Genomic DNA, 17,194 nt, shown 5'->3' on the forward strand with positions numbered 1-17,194 from the left:
GATACAGAGAAAACAGGATAGACTAGGTCTCCGTTCCCATAGTGGCTACATTTTAGAGTGGAGAAATATACTAGAAAAAAAAAAATAAGGGAAATAACAATCTCAAAGGAGTTTTGATGGCCAGGAAGGTAATGTGATAGAGTTACTGGGTCAGAGTAGGCATCTCTGAGCAGGTGACATTTCAGTTAAAATCTTATTTATTATCCCAGCTTTACTGAGGTATAATTGGCAAATAAAAATTGTATATAATAATGGTGTACAATGTAATGTTGTGATATATTAATACATTCTGAAATGATTACCACAATCAAGATAATTAACATCACCATCTCTTCACATAGTTATCATTTGTGTGTGTGTGTGGTGTGAACATTTAAGATCTATCAGCAAATTTCAAGAATACGATACAGTATTATTCATAGTCACCATGCTATCCATTAGATCTTCAGAATTTGTTCATTCTGCCTAACTGAAACTTTGTTGACCAACATCTCCCCATTTTCCGTAGCCCCCTGCCCAGTCTCTGGAAACCAACATTCTACTCTCTAATTATCTGAGTTTGACTGTTTTAGATTCCTCATATAAGGGAGATAATGGTATTTGGCTTTCTGTGTTTGGCTTATTGCACTTAGCATAATGTCCTCCAGGTTTATCCATGTTGCCACTTACAATAGGATTTCCTCCTTCCTTAAGGCTGAGTACTATTCCATTATATAAATACTTAGTTAAAATCTGTCAACTGAAGAATCATGAGGTCCCGAAATTTAGAACGGAGAGCTTTATTTCTTATGAAGGGTTGCACCCTACAGGCTGCCCATCTGCAGGCTTGGAGTGCGGGCTCTGGCAAAAGCTGGAAGGAAAGCATTTCAAGGGAGGGAAGAGCAAGACAGGAATTTATGCTGAACAGGTTGGCTAAGCGTACACATTCAACATTATAGGAAAAGGTATGAATATTCATGAAGGGGATCTTAACACATGCATATTGAACAAACATGTATGTTACATACGACCTACATTCACTTTGAAGTGGAGGCATTTAAATGCATTAAAGTCAGGCTCTATACGTCCAAAGGTGAAGCAGAGGTCACGAAGGCACTCAGTGCACAGCCCCTGTAAACTGGCCAGGACCACTCCACAGTTGGTGGTCTCCTATAAGGAATGCCGGTCAGCAGCTGTATTGAAACCACAAAAAGGGAAGAGAGTCCAGCAAGTCTTTGGAAAGGGCTGGTTTCTGTTTAAGCCTTAGAAAAGTAAATCTAATGGCTGTTAGTGAGGGAGAGGGTATAATGACGCAACATCTGACTTCTTGTCCCATCAGGACCGAAACTCAAGCTTTTAAGGCATCGCTGGGATCCCCTTGGCCAAAAGGGGGGGTACATTCAGTCCACTGGGGGACTTAGGATTTTAATTTTATTGCTCAAATCTTAAACAGATAATCTGGGATATACATTCTAAGAGGGCAGGCACTTATTCACTTTTTCCTATGGTCCCAGTTTAGAGCAGCAGTCTCTCAACTTTTTTGCTTGTATGCCTCATAAAAGAATTTTTAAGGCCGGGCGCGGTGGCTCACGCCTGTAATCCTAGCACTCTGGGAGGCCGAGGTGGGTGGATCGCTCAAGGTTAGGAGTTCGAGACCAGCCTGAGCAAGAGTGAGACCCCGCCTCTACTAAAAATAGAAAGAAATTATCTGGCCAACTAAAATATATATAGAAAAAAATTAGCCGGGCATGGTGGCGCATGCCTGTAGTCCCAGCTACACGGGAGGCTGAGGCAGGAGGATCGCTTAAGCCCAGGAGTTTGAGGTTGCTGTGAGCTAGGCTGATGCCACAGCACTCACTCTAGCCAGGGCAACAAAGCGACACTCCGTCTCCAAAAAAAAAAAAAAAAAAAGAATTTTTAAAATTCATACTGAAGTGTAGATTTTTAAAAGTTGACATCTAAAAACTCTTATCACAGCTTTAAATTGTGGCAATAAATTATTTTTTGGAATGATGTTTCTCAATAAGTGCTCTCACTGTACTTTCATTAAACTGTGGATGTGTAAATTTAGCTTGTCCAATTTATGGAAAGTGTCTACCATATTAATTTACTGGCAAAGCCAGTCCTTTTTGTCAAATCAAATAATCCAAATTATATTACTTTATTTTTTTAAAGTTTGCCTTTATTTTTCAAATCAAAGTGTTAAAATGGTAGTCCTCCCGCTTATCTTTGGGGATAACTTCCAAGAATCCCAGTGGATGTCTGAAACTACATATAGTACCAAGCCCTATATAAACTATGCTTTTTTGATCCAATAACTGAGATGGCTACTAAGTGACTAACAGGCCGTAGCACAGACAGCATGGATTCGCTGGACGAAGGGAGGATTCGTCCCACCCAGGCAGACTGGAGCAGGATGGTGGAGATTTCATCATGCTACCAATAAAAGTGTGCAATTTAAAACTTATGAATTATTTATTTCCAGCATTTTCCACTAAATATTTTTCAGACTTTGGTTGACAATGGGTAACAAACCTCGGGAAAGCAGACTTTTCACGTCATTCATTCATCCCACAAGTATTTATTAAGGACCCACTCTGCATCCGACGTAGCAGAAAACAAGGCAAACAGGTCCCTGTTTTAGGAGATTATGTTCTAGAGGGGAGAGACAGATGGGACGTAAGAAGACTCTGCAGAGAGGAACAGTGCTCTGAGACAAACGGGTTACTGTGTCAGAGAGTGACTTGTGGGAGGGCGGCTTTGGATAGGGTGGCCAGGGTGGAGAGGGCGCTCTGAGCCGTGAGGCTTGAGCTGAGATCTGACGGGTGAGAAGGAACGGCTGTGAAAGGTCACTGTGAAGACATGGAGGAAATGGACCAGGCAGAAGGAACTGGGACTGCGAAACCCCGGTGGTGGGAAGGAGACACGAAAGTTCAGTATGGCTGCAGTCAGGTTAGCAGGGGTTCCCTGGAAGAATCTTAGTTGTTAGCCTTCTGGAGAGGCAGAAAGCACAGGCATTGCCAATGTGCATATTGCAAAAGATCCGCAGTCAAAAAGGCAACCACTGGCTTTAGCAATGGGGCCATGAGACCAGTGAGGTTTGCTGAGTCTTTCTGCAGGTGCGTATCCTCGTACTCTACGCACAGGAACCCCGGGATTTCATGACTTCGTTCTTCAAGACCAAGAATTCTAAGTCCCACCCATCAGTCCCACTCATGTGGCCCGGTAATGCCACCATGAAACAGAAACTGGAGCTGAAGGAAAATAAACATTTTGGAGTCAAAAGATGGGATTTACATTAACCTCGCTCTGGCCATTTATATCGGTGTGACCTTGAGCAGGTCATTTCAGATCTCTGGACTTTTGTTTCCTGAAGCTTCTGGAAAAGACACATGCACAATGGTGAGTGGACATTTATTTATTGATTTCTCTCTGGGCAAAAAGCTGAACGTACTGGTGGTTTGCCAGTGAACCGCTCACAGAGATCAGCACCAGGGCTGGAAGAGGGTCAGCCCGCTTGTGCCGAGGTAGTCTGGTTCTCTCCAAGTGCCGCGTCAGCTGAAGCGACACCGAGACACACTTCTCCCGTCAGGAGGATTTGCTCCACATCACTTTTGCCACACACGAGCAGCTGATGCTGCGGGGCTGTGAGGGGCTGACCCTTGCTGGGGAAGCGGAACACAGGTGAACATGTGACTGAGAGAAGGAATTCCACAGCATCTTGACTTGGCTCACCAAAGAGACTAGAAATAGAGCGAGGCTGCTGCAGCCTCTAGGGTCAGCAAATTCCAGCCCCAGTGTCCCCGGGACACCCTCATTCTTTCCTCTCCTCTCGCATCTGCTTCTCTCTGCAAGTTGGCCTCACTTTCCTAATCCCATTGGCCTCATGAAGCGGAAACCACGGCCAGAAGTAGCTTTGGGAAGAGCTGATCTACTCTCCAGCCTTCAGGTGGAAAATGTGAGGGACGGCCTGTGGTTAGCTCAGCTGGGGCCCTACACCTATCCCTGGTCCAGTCGTGGTAGCCAAGGGATGGTTCGCTTTGACCGTCGGGTCCTCTGCCCAATCGCTGTGGCCAGTGCCCTTAAGAGAAGGGCAGAAAACCACGTGGCCGGACGCGGTGGCTCATGCCTGTAATCCCAGCACTCTGGGAGGCTCAGGTGGGAGGATCGCTTGAGGTCAGGACTTCGAGACCAGCCTGAGCAAGAGCAAGACCTCCATCTCTACTAAAAATAGAAAGAAATGGTTTGGACAGCTAAAAAATACATACAGAGAAAAAATTAGACGGGCATGGTGGCGCATGCCTGTAGTCCCAGCTACTCGGGAGGCTGAGGCAGTAGGATCACTTGAGCCCAGGAGTTTGAGATTGCTGTGAGCTAGGCTGACACCACAGCACTGTAGCCCTGCAACAGAGCAAGACTCTGTCTCAAAAAAAAAAAAAAAAAAAAAAAAGAAAAGAAAAGGAAAAAAGAAGGGCAGAAAAGCCCACGTGGTCAGCAAGTACAGCAGCCTTCTCCAAGCTCTGAGCTGTGTAGGAATTAAGGGGCCATGGGCGCAGCAAGAGACACAGTCCTTGTGCTCTGGGACCTACCGCAACTGAGCTGGGGACAACAGGGATTGATGCTCCTAGGAAGAAATTCTGAAGTCACCTCTCAACATGTGGGGTGGAAGTCCACGGAAGGAGAGAGCACAGAGAGCATCAATCTAAATCGGGAATATAGATTCCGGATGAGCTTAGAAGTTGTTTTAATTTAATGAACAAATGAGCACAATGCACAAAAGAAAAAAAATGTTTCCAGGCACAGTGGCTCATGCCTATAATCCCAGCACTTTTCGAGGCTGAGGCAGGAAGATAACTTGAACCCAGGAGTTTGAGACCAGCTGGGCAATATAGTGAGACCCTATCTCTTCAAAAAAAGAAAAAATTAGCTGGGCATGGTGATGTGTACCTGTAGTCCCCAGCTACTCAGAAGCCTGAGGCAGAAGGATTGCTTGAGCCCAGGAGTTTGAGGTTGCAGTGAGCTATGCTGATGCCACGGCACTCCAGGCTGGGCAACAGAGGGAGACCCTGTCTCAAAAAAAAAAAAAAAAAAAATTTTTTAGGACTGGGTGGCCAAAAATCAGGGAAATGCAGACGGAGTGGGAGGGGTGGGAGAGAAAAAGAGAGCGAGAGGAAGTTCTTTTTGAAAGGCCACTTTATTGATGGAGATAAAACTGAACGGAGTTCCCTGCAGCCCTCCCCTCACTCATGTCAGTGGCTTCACTGGGCGTCTGAGACCGGCGTGGCCTGTCGCCAGCGCAGGCGGGCTGCTCGGCCAGCTTGGCACTGCCCCTCCAAGTCAGGCGGCCATGTAGAAACACATCACAGCTCATAAAGATTCGTGGATGCACCTCTGAATCCCCCCGACGGTTTCTGTGCATTTTTTTTAATATTGTACAAAATATGTTAACTAGGAAAGGTTAGCTGTACTGTGACATCCGCAGGACGTCCTTTTAGGATTACCGTCCCCCAAACATTATTCTTATTGCAGTAAGACCTCTAAAAGGTAGAGCTGTACAAACAAACAAACAAACAAACAAACAAAAAATCTAAATGATTTTAAGAAAAGCAGTAACTCAACACTGCTTTAAGTTCATTTAAATTTTCTTTCCCAAAAATACATTCCTAAATATACAAACTATACAATCTTGTCATTTTAATGCTGGTTTTTTTGTTTCTGTTTTTGGTGGGCTTTTTTTTTCCTCTCTCTTTTTTTTAAATAATAACAATAGAACCCACAATAAAAAAAACCTGTTCGTCTTCAATCCAACAAGAGCGCTAGAGGACTCGTGACTCAGTACCTTCATATAACACCACATAAATAACTTTAGCCACAGGCAACGTTCACAGCGTGGTCAGTGGAACAAAGGAAATACTTTTCTGGTGATTAGACGTCATCTGCAGAGAGGGTTGGAATATTCATCCGAGGCCGGGTGAAAAATGCCATCTTCTCCCTATAAAAGAGGCCATTCCTTTAGAGTAGGGTGTTTCAACCTTGCTCTATAGCTATTTCGGGCAGGATAATACTTTGTTGTGGGGGCTGTCCTGTGGATTAACTGCAGGATGTTTGGCAACATCCTTGGCTATCTACCAGATGCTAGTAGGCAACCCTGGCCTGCAGTTATGGCAACCAAAGATGTACGGTCATTGCCAAATGCTGGAGGAGGGGGGAAGCGTCCTGGCTGAGAACCACTGTTTTAGAAGACCTATTAGCATGACCAATTATCTTCAGTTCAAATCAGAGAACTCTCAGAGTTCAAGAGGGCCTTAGGAGCCAGGCACGGTGGCCCATGCCCGTAATCCTAGCACTCTGGGAGCCCAAGACAGGAGGATTACTTGAGCTCAGGAGTTTGAGGTTACTGTGAGCTAGGCTGATGCTATGGCACTCTAGCCTGGGTGACAAAGCGAGACTGTGTCTCAGATTTAAAAAAAAAAAAAAAAAAAAAAGGGCCCTTGGGCCACTTCTAGTATTTGTTGGTTTTAGTTCTCAATTTGTTAAAAAATTAAGGCCAGGAATTTGAGACCAGCTTGGGCAACACAGTGAAACCCCGTCTCTTAAAAAAAAAAAAAAAAAGAAAGAAAGAAAAATTAGCCAGGCATGGTGGCACATGGTGGCATGCACCTGTAGTCCTAGCTACTCAGGTGGGAGGATTGCTTGAGCCCAGGAGTCCAAGGCTGCAGTGAGCTATGATTGCACACACACAAACATTACCTTATCTGAGAGGATATCATGAAGTCTAAATGTTAGCAGGGGAGGCTCAGGCCGAATGGCATTTGGGGCCTTCCTGGGATAAGCCTGGGTCCGGTTCGGCAAGAAGGCACCTCCCTGAGATCCTGGCAGGCAGCAGCAGAGGGAGGGAGGCCCAGTGGGCATCCATCACCCCCAGTGTATTTATCATTCAGCCAACCCTCCGCAATTACCAGCGATGGAAACACTAAGAGGGAGGATGGAGCAGGTGGCTCATTCATTAAACAAGAGGATCTAACAAATGAGCTCAAGTTGTGCGGGGACTGATAAAGACGGCCAAGGGAAGAGCACTGCAGAGCTGAGAGATCGCCAGGGACGCCTTGGCGGAGGAGCAACATCTGTTGCAGAGAAAGCTGGTGCTCTCTGAGCAAGGGACGGGAGCAGTGAGAGCATGAAAAGACGACCTAGGCAGGTGGGCTGGCCGTGCCTTCTGCTTACCTGAAAGACTGAACCTCGGGGGGCTCCTGGCAGCTCTGGCCTCGAAGCCTGTGCACATCCTTGGCGACCGCCCTCATCATCTTGTCTGTCTGGAGCTCACCCTTGTGCTCTGCTCGGTCCATCTGCAGGGCAAGGCAAAGCAAGGCGCTGAGGTGGTAGAGGGGCCTCTAGAACGGGGCAGCCACGGAAAACCCACTGGCACAAACCAGGAGGCTGCTGGAGCAAGGGCACCCTCGTGCTTCCTGCTCCACCATGGGGTCCGCTTCATTCAGGATGACAGTGGGAAGTGAGCACATCATCTGTCCCAGTGGCCAGATTCTGGGGGCCAGGGAGCTGAACACCTGTGTGGATCTGAGGAAGTGAAGAGATGAGGGCTGCCTGGTGGAGAAGCAGTGGTGGAAACCCAACTGCAAGTCATGCAGTGGTGCCTACGAGCCCCTTCCTCCTGATGTAAACCTACGCAAGCACTATGAGAACAAACCAGAGCGCTGGAAAATATCCATGTCCTATATACTTGAACACGTTGCACAAAGACAGAATTTTGGTCAATAAAGCCATCATTCAAATGGTTTTTTTGGTAGAAGTCATAGATGTACTATTTTTTTTTTTTTTTACTATGTGAAAGGTCAAGTTTTCTTAGTTCGTGTTTTCTTTTATTTATTTATTTTTTTTGAGACAGAGTCTCACTCTGTTGCCCAGGCTAGAGTGAGTGCCGTGGCGTCAGCCTAGCTCACAGCAACCTCAAACTCCTGAGCTCAAGCGATCCTCCTGTCTCAGCCTCCCGAGTAGCTGGGACTACAGGCATGCACCACCATGCCCGGCTCATTTTTTCTATATATATTTTTAGCTGTCCATATAATTTCTTTCTATTTTTAGTAGAGATGGGGTCTCGCTCTTGCTCAGGCTGGTCTCGAACTCCTGAGCTCAAACGATCCGCCCACCTCGGCCTCCCAGAGTGCTAGGATTACAGGCGTGAGCCACCGCGCCCGGCCAAGTTCGTGTTTTCTTAAGGCAGAGCACATATCGCTGCTTTTGGCCAAATCAAGTGTGAAGGCAGGGTACTTAGGCACTTGTTTTCTTACCTCTTTTTGCCTTGACTACCAGTATGCTCAAAGATAAATAGCCAACTACAGTTAGGTTTGGGATATATTTATTTCCTTCTCCTTAAAGTTTTCTAATTTTCTATTTTCCCTTAATGGTCTTTTTATAACCCTGTTTATAAGTACACAGGCTATTAGTAGTAAATGAGATGGCTGGGTGCGGTGGCTCACACCTGTAATCCTAGCACTCTGGGAGGCCGAGGCGGGAGGATCGCTTGAGCTCAGGAGTTCAAGACCAGCCCAAGCAAGAGCGAGACCCTGTCTCTACTAAAAATAGAAAAATTAGCCAGGAGTCGTGGTGTGTGCTTGTAGTCCCAGCTACTTGGGAGGTTAAGGCAAAAGGATCGCTTGAGCCCAGCAGTTTGAGGTTGCAGTGAGCTGTGATGATGCCACTGCACTCTAGTCTAGGCTACAGAGTGAGACTGTCTCAAAAAAAAAAAAAAAAAAAAAAAAAAATTAGTAATAAATGAGAAAGAAACATTTCTGGAATTTCTGAATCGCTAGAGTCAGTTTGAAGCTCCCACTCTCGCCAGGCCTGAGAAGCCCAGCATCATCTTCCTGCCCAAAGGCATCACTCTGCACTAGGCTGGGATTTCAGCTGATGGCCTCCCAGTAACCCAGGCAGCAGCCCCTGTAAGGTGTCAGGGACCTCTTGGCTCAAAAGCCCACTGGTGCCAAACTCGAATTTTTAACATTTCAATTGTTTTAAATATAGTGCAAATAAGCAGTTTTTTTTTTTTTAAAGCCTTTTAGAACCTTCCTGCTTTGCATAACCTGTGAAACTGTACCCAACATTTGCTAGCCACAGATAAGATAAAACCTGGGCTTACAAGAGACCCCATGCTGCTGTTGTTGGGCTTTGGGGTTTTCTGACTCAGAGACTCCCCACTGTGGAGCTGATTGACATCATCTAGATGTACAAGCCCCCTCTCCGCTACCCCTCCCCGCTGGGAGTTCCCCTGCTCTCCTCCCCACTGGGCAACGGCCCCAGTACCTTTGGAAGGACACATGCTCTGAGGGACTCCCCCTGTATGCAAACCTGCCAAAGCACAGCCCACATAAAACTCACTGTGTGTTCCTGTACTTTGTGGTTCTATTTTTCTCCTGGATCAACCCTGCGATCCCTCAGACTCACTGCAGCAGGGCAGAGGGCCAGCAGGCTGGCACTCCAGAGCAATCCCTGGCAGCACAAAGGCCCCCTGGCGATCAACCCTTCTCTCCTTTGGAGAAAGCTGCCCTGTGGGACTGCGTGGGCTGGCATTGGGCGGTCAGTGTCCTATCTTCGCTCTGTTGCAGTTTGTGCCCAGCGATATGTGTGATGAAGAAGTGCACGAGGAATAAATGTGTGAGCGATAGGGCCTGCGTGCACAAATATGTCAATGGATGCAGTGAATGGGCCTTGCAGCTGGGTGGAGGGTCACTAAGGTAGCATGGGCAGAGGGACACCTGGATCCCTCTGCTAACGGGAACGAGGGGCGCTTGGAGCACTCAGTGGGCCTGTGGTGGGAACCACAGGGCCTGTCTTCCTTGTGGTCCCCCCACCCCCGGGGGCACTCACCCGCTTCTCCAGCATTCTTAGCAGCAGGCGGAAGCGCTCGTCCTCACGCAGCCACTGCGGCAGCTCCTTCTCCCCTTGGCTCTTGGCCTGCTCCAGCTGCTCCTTGAGCTCCTTCAGCACCGAGATCTCCTGGGTCAGCTGGCTGTGCCAGGTCCTCGTTGCCTGCAGGTCTAACTCGAGGTCCAGCGAGGTGCGGATCAGGCGCTCAGAGCGCAGGGCTTTGACCGAGGCAGGCTGTAGGGGTGGGGATGGCATGAGACGGCCCCGGCAGGGGGCCACACAACCCCTTCTCTGAACCCCAAACACCCACTTCATTTCTCTGTAGGCTTCCACTCCTTCAAAATGGGGCCTTCCCTCCCCCAGAAGCCTGTCTTGAATTCTCCAACTTAAACAGCTCACAGTTATCGGGCATGACCTCATTTCATTTTCACAAGAACCCTAAGGGGTCCCAACTGTTACGTGCACAGGCTCGCAGAGGTCAAATCACAGAGCATGCAGGGCAAGGCCGAGACTCCCCCCGGTAGTCGGCTGCAGGCCCCGCTAGGCTGACCACGCACTGTGCTGGTGGCCCCCCATGTACCCTCTCCGTGGTGGGCCAGCCACCATCCTGTCCTGAAGCCGTTTCCTCAGTGCAGGTCTGTCCCCCTTTGGGAGTAGAAGCCACGTCTCTTGCCTTTGTGACCCTGCAGTGGACATCTGTGTTTCTGCCCGTGCGGCACGCAGTTCCCCAGCGTGGCAGGCAGGGCACCCTCCTCTGCCCCGGGAGACACGCTGCTCCTCGCCCACCCGCCTGGCGCGGGGCATCGGGGACAGGAATGCGACTTAGCCCGGCCAGTCAGCATCTCGGCAATGTATTCAGGGGTGACAACGTTATCTGAGCCCTGCCAACAATACTCAATTCTGGCACTCTGTTGAACCTCTCGGAAACAAGGCTGTATCTTTATGTCTTTACGTGGAGGTTGCTAAGCCAGCAAGATACAAACCTGGGGCTGACCACGGTCATATTTACCATCAGATGGGGTGACCCTGTTCAAGAATTAAGCTACATGGATGGGGCAGTGCCGTGAGACGGGGACTGAGGCCTAATGACTTTGTCACAACCCCTGGATTGATCTGTGCCTGAAGGTAGCCCAACGTCCTGGGCTTTTCCATTAAGTGGGACAATACATTCCCTCTTTCGTTTCTAAGCTGTGTTTGGGTTAGGTTCTTCAGTTATTTGTATGTAAAAGATCCTGATTAAAACAATCATTAACTCCCCTCCCATCAAAACCCACTAATGATTAAAAATCAATAACTAAATGACTAAGGAGCCAGAATGCTACGATGGCCCCCCAGATTCCCACCCCTAATAGACACGCCCTGCACAATCTCCTCCCTTTCAGCATGGATGGGATCTGTGACTAGGAGATGTCATTCCCATGATTAGGTCACAGATCAACTGACTTTGAATTAAAAGAAAGATTGTCCTGGGTGGACCTGACCTACTCAGGTGAGCCTTTATAGCAGCAGTCTCCAACCTTTTTGGCACCAGGGACTGGTTTCATGGAAGACAATTTTTCCATGGACCGGGGGTCAGTCCCCAACCTTTTTGGCACCAGGGACTGGTTTCATGGAAGACAATTTTTCCATGGATCGAGGGTGGGGGGATGGTTTGGGGATGATGCAATCGCATTACATTTACTATGCACTTTATTTCTATTATTATTACATTGTCATTTGCCACTCACTGATAGAGTTTTTATGAATCTGCAAGCAGTTGATTTACTATGGTCTCTGTGCAGTCAAACCTCTCTGCTAATGACGGTCTGTATTTGCAGCCACTCCCTAGCACTAGCGTAACCGCCTCAGCTCCACCTCAGATCACCAGGCAATACATTCTCATAAGGAGGGTGCAACCTCGATCCCTCACACGTGCAGTTTACAATGGAGTTCGGGCTCCTGTGAGAATCTAATGCCACTGCTGATCTGACAGGAGGGAGAGCTCAGGCGGTGATGTGAGCGATGGGGAACAGCTGTAAATACAGATGAAGCTTCGCTTGCTTGCCCGCCACTCACCCCCTGCTGTGTGGCCCGGTTCCTAACAGGCCACAGACCGATAGTGGTCCATGGCCTGGGGGTTGGGGACCACAGCTTTAAAGGATGGATTGGCCAGGCTTTGCTTCTGCTGGCCTTGAAGAAGCAATGCACATTGTAGAGAGAGTCATACGGCAAGGACCACTAGGAGCTGAGAATGGACCCCCGGCCGGCAGCTAGCAAAAAAACACAAGGGAATAAATTCTGCCGACAAATTGGAGGGAGCTTGGAAGCGGTCAAATTTCCAGATGAGGATGATGCAGCCAGTCAACACTTAGATTTCTGCCGGCTAAGACCCTGAGCAGAGGATTCAGCTAACCTATGCCTGAGCCCCTGACCGGCAGAAACTGTGAGATAATGAATTTGTGATATTTTAGGCTGCTAAGTTGTTGGTGATTTGTTCTGCAGCAATAGAAAACAAACACAATGACTGATGAAGACAGCTGAGACATGACCTAAGAAACATTACTATGAGACCTATCCTCACTTTGCAAGGCTGGTGAGCACACTATTAAGAATATGAAACAGTTCAATGCAGAAGTTCTAGAATGCTCTTCTAGGGTGAACATCATCTGATCTGTGAGTAGAAATGGGCAGGGCCAAGGAAAAGTAGCTCAGTGATCTATGAGGTTCAACTTCTCAGAGCAACAAATGAAGATTCTTTTGCTTTCTCTGAGCTTAGGAATTTGCCGGGCAGGCTGCAGGACAGAGAGCACATCTCAGGCTGCTCAGGCAGCAAGAGGAGGCAAGGACTGCCGTGCACAGGGGCCACGGCCCAGCCTCTGGACTCTCCTGTTGCTCACACCCAGCAACAGGGGATCCCTTAGTCCATCGTTGGCCAAGGGGAAAGGGGGGCAGTGGAGGGGAACTTCCGTGGGCCCCACCTCGGAAGGGAACAGTAGGAAATGCAGGGGGAGCAAGCAGGAGCTCCGAGTGGCATCTCTGCAGAAGTGGGTCATGGAACACCTGCTCCAGAATCCCCTGGGAGCTTGTTATTACAAAATTTACAGTTATTATAAAATGACAGCGCATGAGACTGTCTGGGAGTGTGGCCTTATAATCTGCATTGTCCATAAGCCCCCTGGGTGACTGTTGGTGCTCTAGAGACTGTAGTACCAGCGGCTACAGCACATGGGGTGGGGGTAGGAGTCCCAGAAAAGGCAGTCAGTCGCCCACAGCCTGTCCTCTGAGGCCACGTCCACAGTCTCCTACAGCCAGCACACTGCCCCTTCCCTGTGCACCCTCCCCTGCACTGCTCCCTCTCTCCCGCTCTCTCTGGTTCCCTCTGCACACTTGCTGGGGGGTGGAGGGTGGGGGATGGGGTGTGAGGCCAGGGACCAGGCCCAGACCCCAGCAGTCAGCAGGCGGGCTGCGGGAGGTGGGGCCTTCCCCTAACGGGGCTGTCAGCACTCTCTCTCCCCCTCCATACTCTCTTTCCCTTTGCTTTCTCTCTCTGCGTTTTCTTTTTCTGACATTCTGGTTCCTGAGTCTCTTCTGGTTCTGCAAATTCACCAGACAGAACTGCTTTAAAGTCTCCTGGAAAGCCCAGAGTGTGGAGGGCACTTCTGCCTCTCCTGCAGTCCTGAGCGGTCCAAGTCCTGACCAGGAGTGGCGCCTTTGCCTACTGACACCCCCCCACCTGGACCCCTCAGCCCGGCAGGAAAGGCGAGGCCTCTCTACAGGGCAGCCTGTGGCCTCCTCCCCGTGTGTGTCCAGCTGGCCCGAGAGAAGTGAGTTGGCACTTGGAGGCGCTCGGCTTCTCTGCCAGCAGGGAGGGCCGCCAGAACCTATATGCTGCATCCTCGGGATGACGGGACACGCTGAGCAGAGCCTTGCATGAGGCAGGCGCCCATCGGATCACGCTCTCTGGTGACTGTGACGTCTTGGTTTGGTTTGATTTCTACCCAGGAAGACCAGCACAAGTGTGCACACTCCTCATCTAACCTATTTGTCACAATAGGGTTACATTTACCCTTTGGCACCTTCCCTAGTGCCAACACAACTTCTGTTTGCAAATACCATCACGCTCGCAAGGGTAACATTTCTTCAAACCAGCGACGAGGAGAAGTGGCCAGACACCGGGGATGCGTGTGCAGGACACAGGGCTTGGGGAAACGCAGGAGGGGCGGCACATAAAACCTTCGAGGTGACTCTCTTACCCGCTTCATCCGGACGCTGCGCCGCTCCAGGGAGTTTCGAACAAAAGGTGGCTTTTTAGAGAGAGTGGAGCTGTCACTGTCACTCCGATTCAGCTGCAGGAGAAAAGTCACGGGATGTGAAGCGTGGTCAGAGTGCATCCTGGAAGGAGCACCGAGGCCTGGAGGGAGGTCAGGTTCCCCCACTCAGCCTGGTCCTTCCTTTCTGGTTCTAGGCTTCATCCTGACCTTCCTTCTCTTTGTAAGCAAACGTTCATCGAGCATGTACTACGCATGATGCACGCTGCTGTATCTCTGTGTGAGTCTCTGTGTGATGCTAAATGAGATGCAATACCCCACTGAATCCCCCAGCAACCCTGTGCGATGGGAGCATCACCATTTCACAAACAAGGGGACAGAGGCTCAAGGGTTACAGAACTTGTCCAGGGCCGGCCAGGTGGTCAGCAGCACAGCAGGGCTTGACACCAGGCAGTGTGGCTCCAGGGTATACGACCCCCTTGACCTTGTACACAAAGGGGTGTTTGCATCGACTCTTCCCTGGTGCCCACAGAGCCCGCCTTTACTGGCTCCAATGGAGCCACTGTCAAGATTGATACATTTAAAAAAAACAAAAAGGCAGCTCAAAGGCGAAGCCTCAGGGACTGCATCATCCTTGGAGAAGATGGAGCAGACAGGCTTGGGGATGGCTGTGCTGACCCCGCCTCTCCCTGCCAGCATCCCTGCAGTCACGGAGTTATTGCGACTCCCCCAGAGGGCTAACAGTCCCTGTCTAAGGCCAGAAATCAGGCCATGGTCCAGGTGGGATGCTGTTCTACTGAGAGTGTGTCCCACCTTCCGAGAAGCATGGCAAAGAGGGGCTGGGGTGACCACACACCCTGGGAGGTGAGTGAGGGTGGGAGCTTCCCCTGAGAGTCCTAGTTCCAAAGTCAGTGGGGTCGCCACAGGCCAGCATTACGGTGCCTGTTTGTCTGGCAGCTGTCAGTTCACAGCTGCAGGTCTCTCCTGAGAAGCTGTTAGTGTTATCATTGCTGTGGTTATTAACTATTATTAATGATAATGATATTCATCCAAAGGTGGCACCTGCAGAATATGTGTCCTACCAACCAGAGGCAGATATTGGACAACTGATCCTTAAGTTGTAATTGTTTAAGCATTAAATACTGTGTCATAAAACAGTGATGAAAGCTACATTAAGTCCTTGAATTGAACCTTCTCTAACATAAAGATATTTTAATGCATTTCATCTCAGACATGGCAGAGAATATTGTTGTCTTGTTATTACTTCCATTCAATAGCTGGGGAAACTGATGCAGAGAGTAGGGAAATAATATCGACTCCCACGGAGCAAGTTCAGGAATGAGGATTTTGGAAGAACCGCATCTATTTGGTCAAAGTGGGTCAGCCCACAAGTGCGGCGGCACTGCAGATGAACACACAGGCGCTGAGGAGAGCTGCAGGGCGTGCAACGCATTGTCCCTGCCTCACGGACGTACAGTTCCGTGGCGATGCCCACACCGGGGAAACTAACCAAGTGACACAGGGAGCCACCCAACAGAGGGCACTTTTTGTGCAGAGGTGTGAAATCAGGCCAGCAGAAGTCAAAGCAAAGCGCTTTGACTTTTTAAATTTCGGTTTCTGCATCTATGAAATGGGGTGAACACAACTCACCTTGCAGGGTTGTGTGTAAGAATAGATGACATAGAAAACATGGGTTTTGGGGATTTTCTTTGTAGGGGGAAAGAATGTTGCTGATTAGCATTTGAAATCCCATTGTCTGGGTGGGGGAACCCACCTTATGACTCTTGGTGGGAAGCAAAGCCCACCTCCCACTGTGAAGCTGAAAGTAGCAGAGCCCTGCTTTCACAGCCGCCCCTACAGCTGGAGACAGGCACAGGACTAGGCTCTGGCAATTGGAGGCAACTGCCAAGCTCTGAAGCACAACCTGGTTAGTTAGACCCAATCCTCTGTTCCTGTGCATCTTGGGTTTAAATAGGCCACTCTCTCTTTTGTTCCACAAATGTACCGTGTCTGTTGGTATCTCGGGGAAAAACTATTAATGAGTAGTGGTAGTAGCAGCAGCAGCCACCAGAGATTCCGTGGCTATCAGCGGCAGGAACCTGGTAGAGGCACCAGGATTGCACACCGGAGCCAGTGGCGGGGCCAGCTGGGGGCCACATCCTACAGCAGCATCCGTAGTGGTGGCCCCTGATTGGGGCTGTGGTATGATTTCGGCTGTGCTGTGGCCTCCCTCATTCCTACCTGACTTCTGAGGCTGGTTCTACATCCTTCCAATGATACATGAGCTACTTCAATTTCCTTTCCAAAAATTTCTTTCCTGCATATGCTGCTCACATTGTTTCTGTTGCTTGCGAAGAGAAACCCTGATGGGTACAGGCAGGGAGTGGAGTGTTGTCAGTCAGACTGGAACGCATAGAGCTGGCTGTGTGGTGGAGGAGGGGTGGAGACACAACACAGCCCCAATATTCCCTGCTCATTTTGTGGGTGCAAAACAGAGGGTTAAATTGTTGCTTGGTGTACCTTGGGAGACAGACTGCAGAGTTATAGGGGGAAATGACAGGAAAACATTCAGGATGTTATACTGTTGGCTACTTCCTATAGCCTTCAGTAAGATTTCGTAAGAAAGAGATGAGCTTGGGCTACATGGGCCAGTTAGAAATCAAAGACAAAAAAATATATATGACTTTGCTAAGAAAGGCCCTTTTTACATCTGGCACGTGATCCCCATTGACTGGGAATCTCTTAATTTGTAGGCTTGCAGGGTTGGAAACTTGATGCAGACAATAAAATATGGAAAGTGCCCAGCATGGTGCTTGGTGTGTTACAGACGCTTAATGAGTGGGACTGGAGCTTCTTGCTATTTGAAGATGCCAATTCCAGAAAAGGACTTAAAGTAAATCCATCTAAACAGGGGACCAGGATTTTATAGTAAACATTGGGGAAGAACATTCAAGTCTTTAGTTGGAAAAGAGAAACACTTCACCAAAGTTATCCTATTGTATATCTCTCATTTAACAAAATGACAACTGCATTCTAGTCCTGATTTTAAAAAAAGAATGAATGAAACACTAATTTCTTTTGGTGTG

At 48.9% G+C, this 17,194-nt stretch overlaps 1 protein-coding gene across 2 annotated transcripts in view; it reads right to left on the reverse strand.

Annotated features, from left to right (window-relative positions):
• Window positions 1–5,154: 5,154 nt before the first annotated feature.
• The window catches only part of WWC1 (WW and C2 domain containing 1), a 147,471-nt gene continuing 135,431 nt past the window's right edge, over window positions 5,155–17,194 (reverse strand). The window contains exons 20-23 of one of the 2 annotated variants that reach the window (XM_069483879.1): window positions 14,095–14,186; window positions 9,862–10,114; window positions 7,204–7,325; window positions 5,155–5,971 (exon numbers count right to left, since the gene is read on the reverse strand). In XM_069483879.1, the coding sequence (XP_069339980.1) occupies window positions 5,905–5,971; window positions 7,204–7,325; window positions 9,862–10,114; window positions 14,095–14,186 (534 nt within the window). In that variant the 3' untranslated portion in view covers window positions 5,155–5,904. Of the gene's footprint in view, window positions 5,972–7,203; window positions 7,326–9,861; window positions 10,115–14,093; window positions 14,187–17,194 lie in introns of both variants that reach the window. The other variant, XM_069483877.1, reaches the window with a different exon arrangement.

Source organism: Eulemur rufifrons, chromosome 10 (assembly GCF_041146395.1).
Source record: "Eulemur rufifrons isolate Redbay chromosome 10, OSU_ERuf_1, whole genome shotgun sequence".
NCBI lineage: Eukaryota > Metazoa > Chordata > Mammalia > Primates > Lemuridae > Eulemur > Eulemur rufifrons.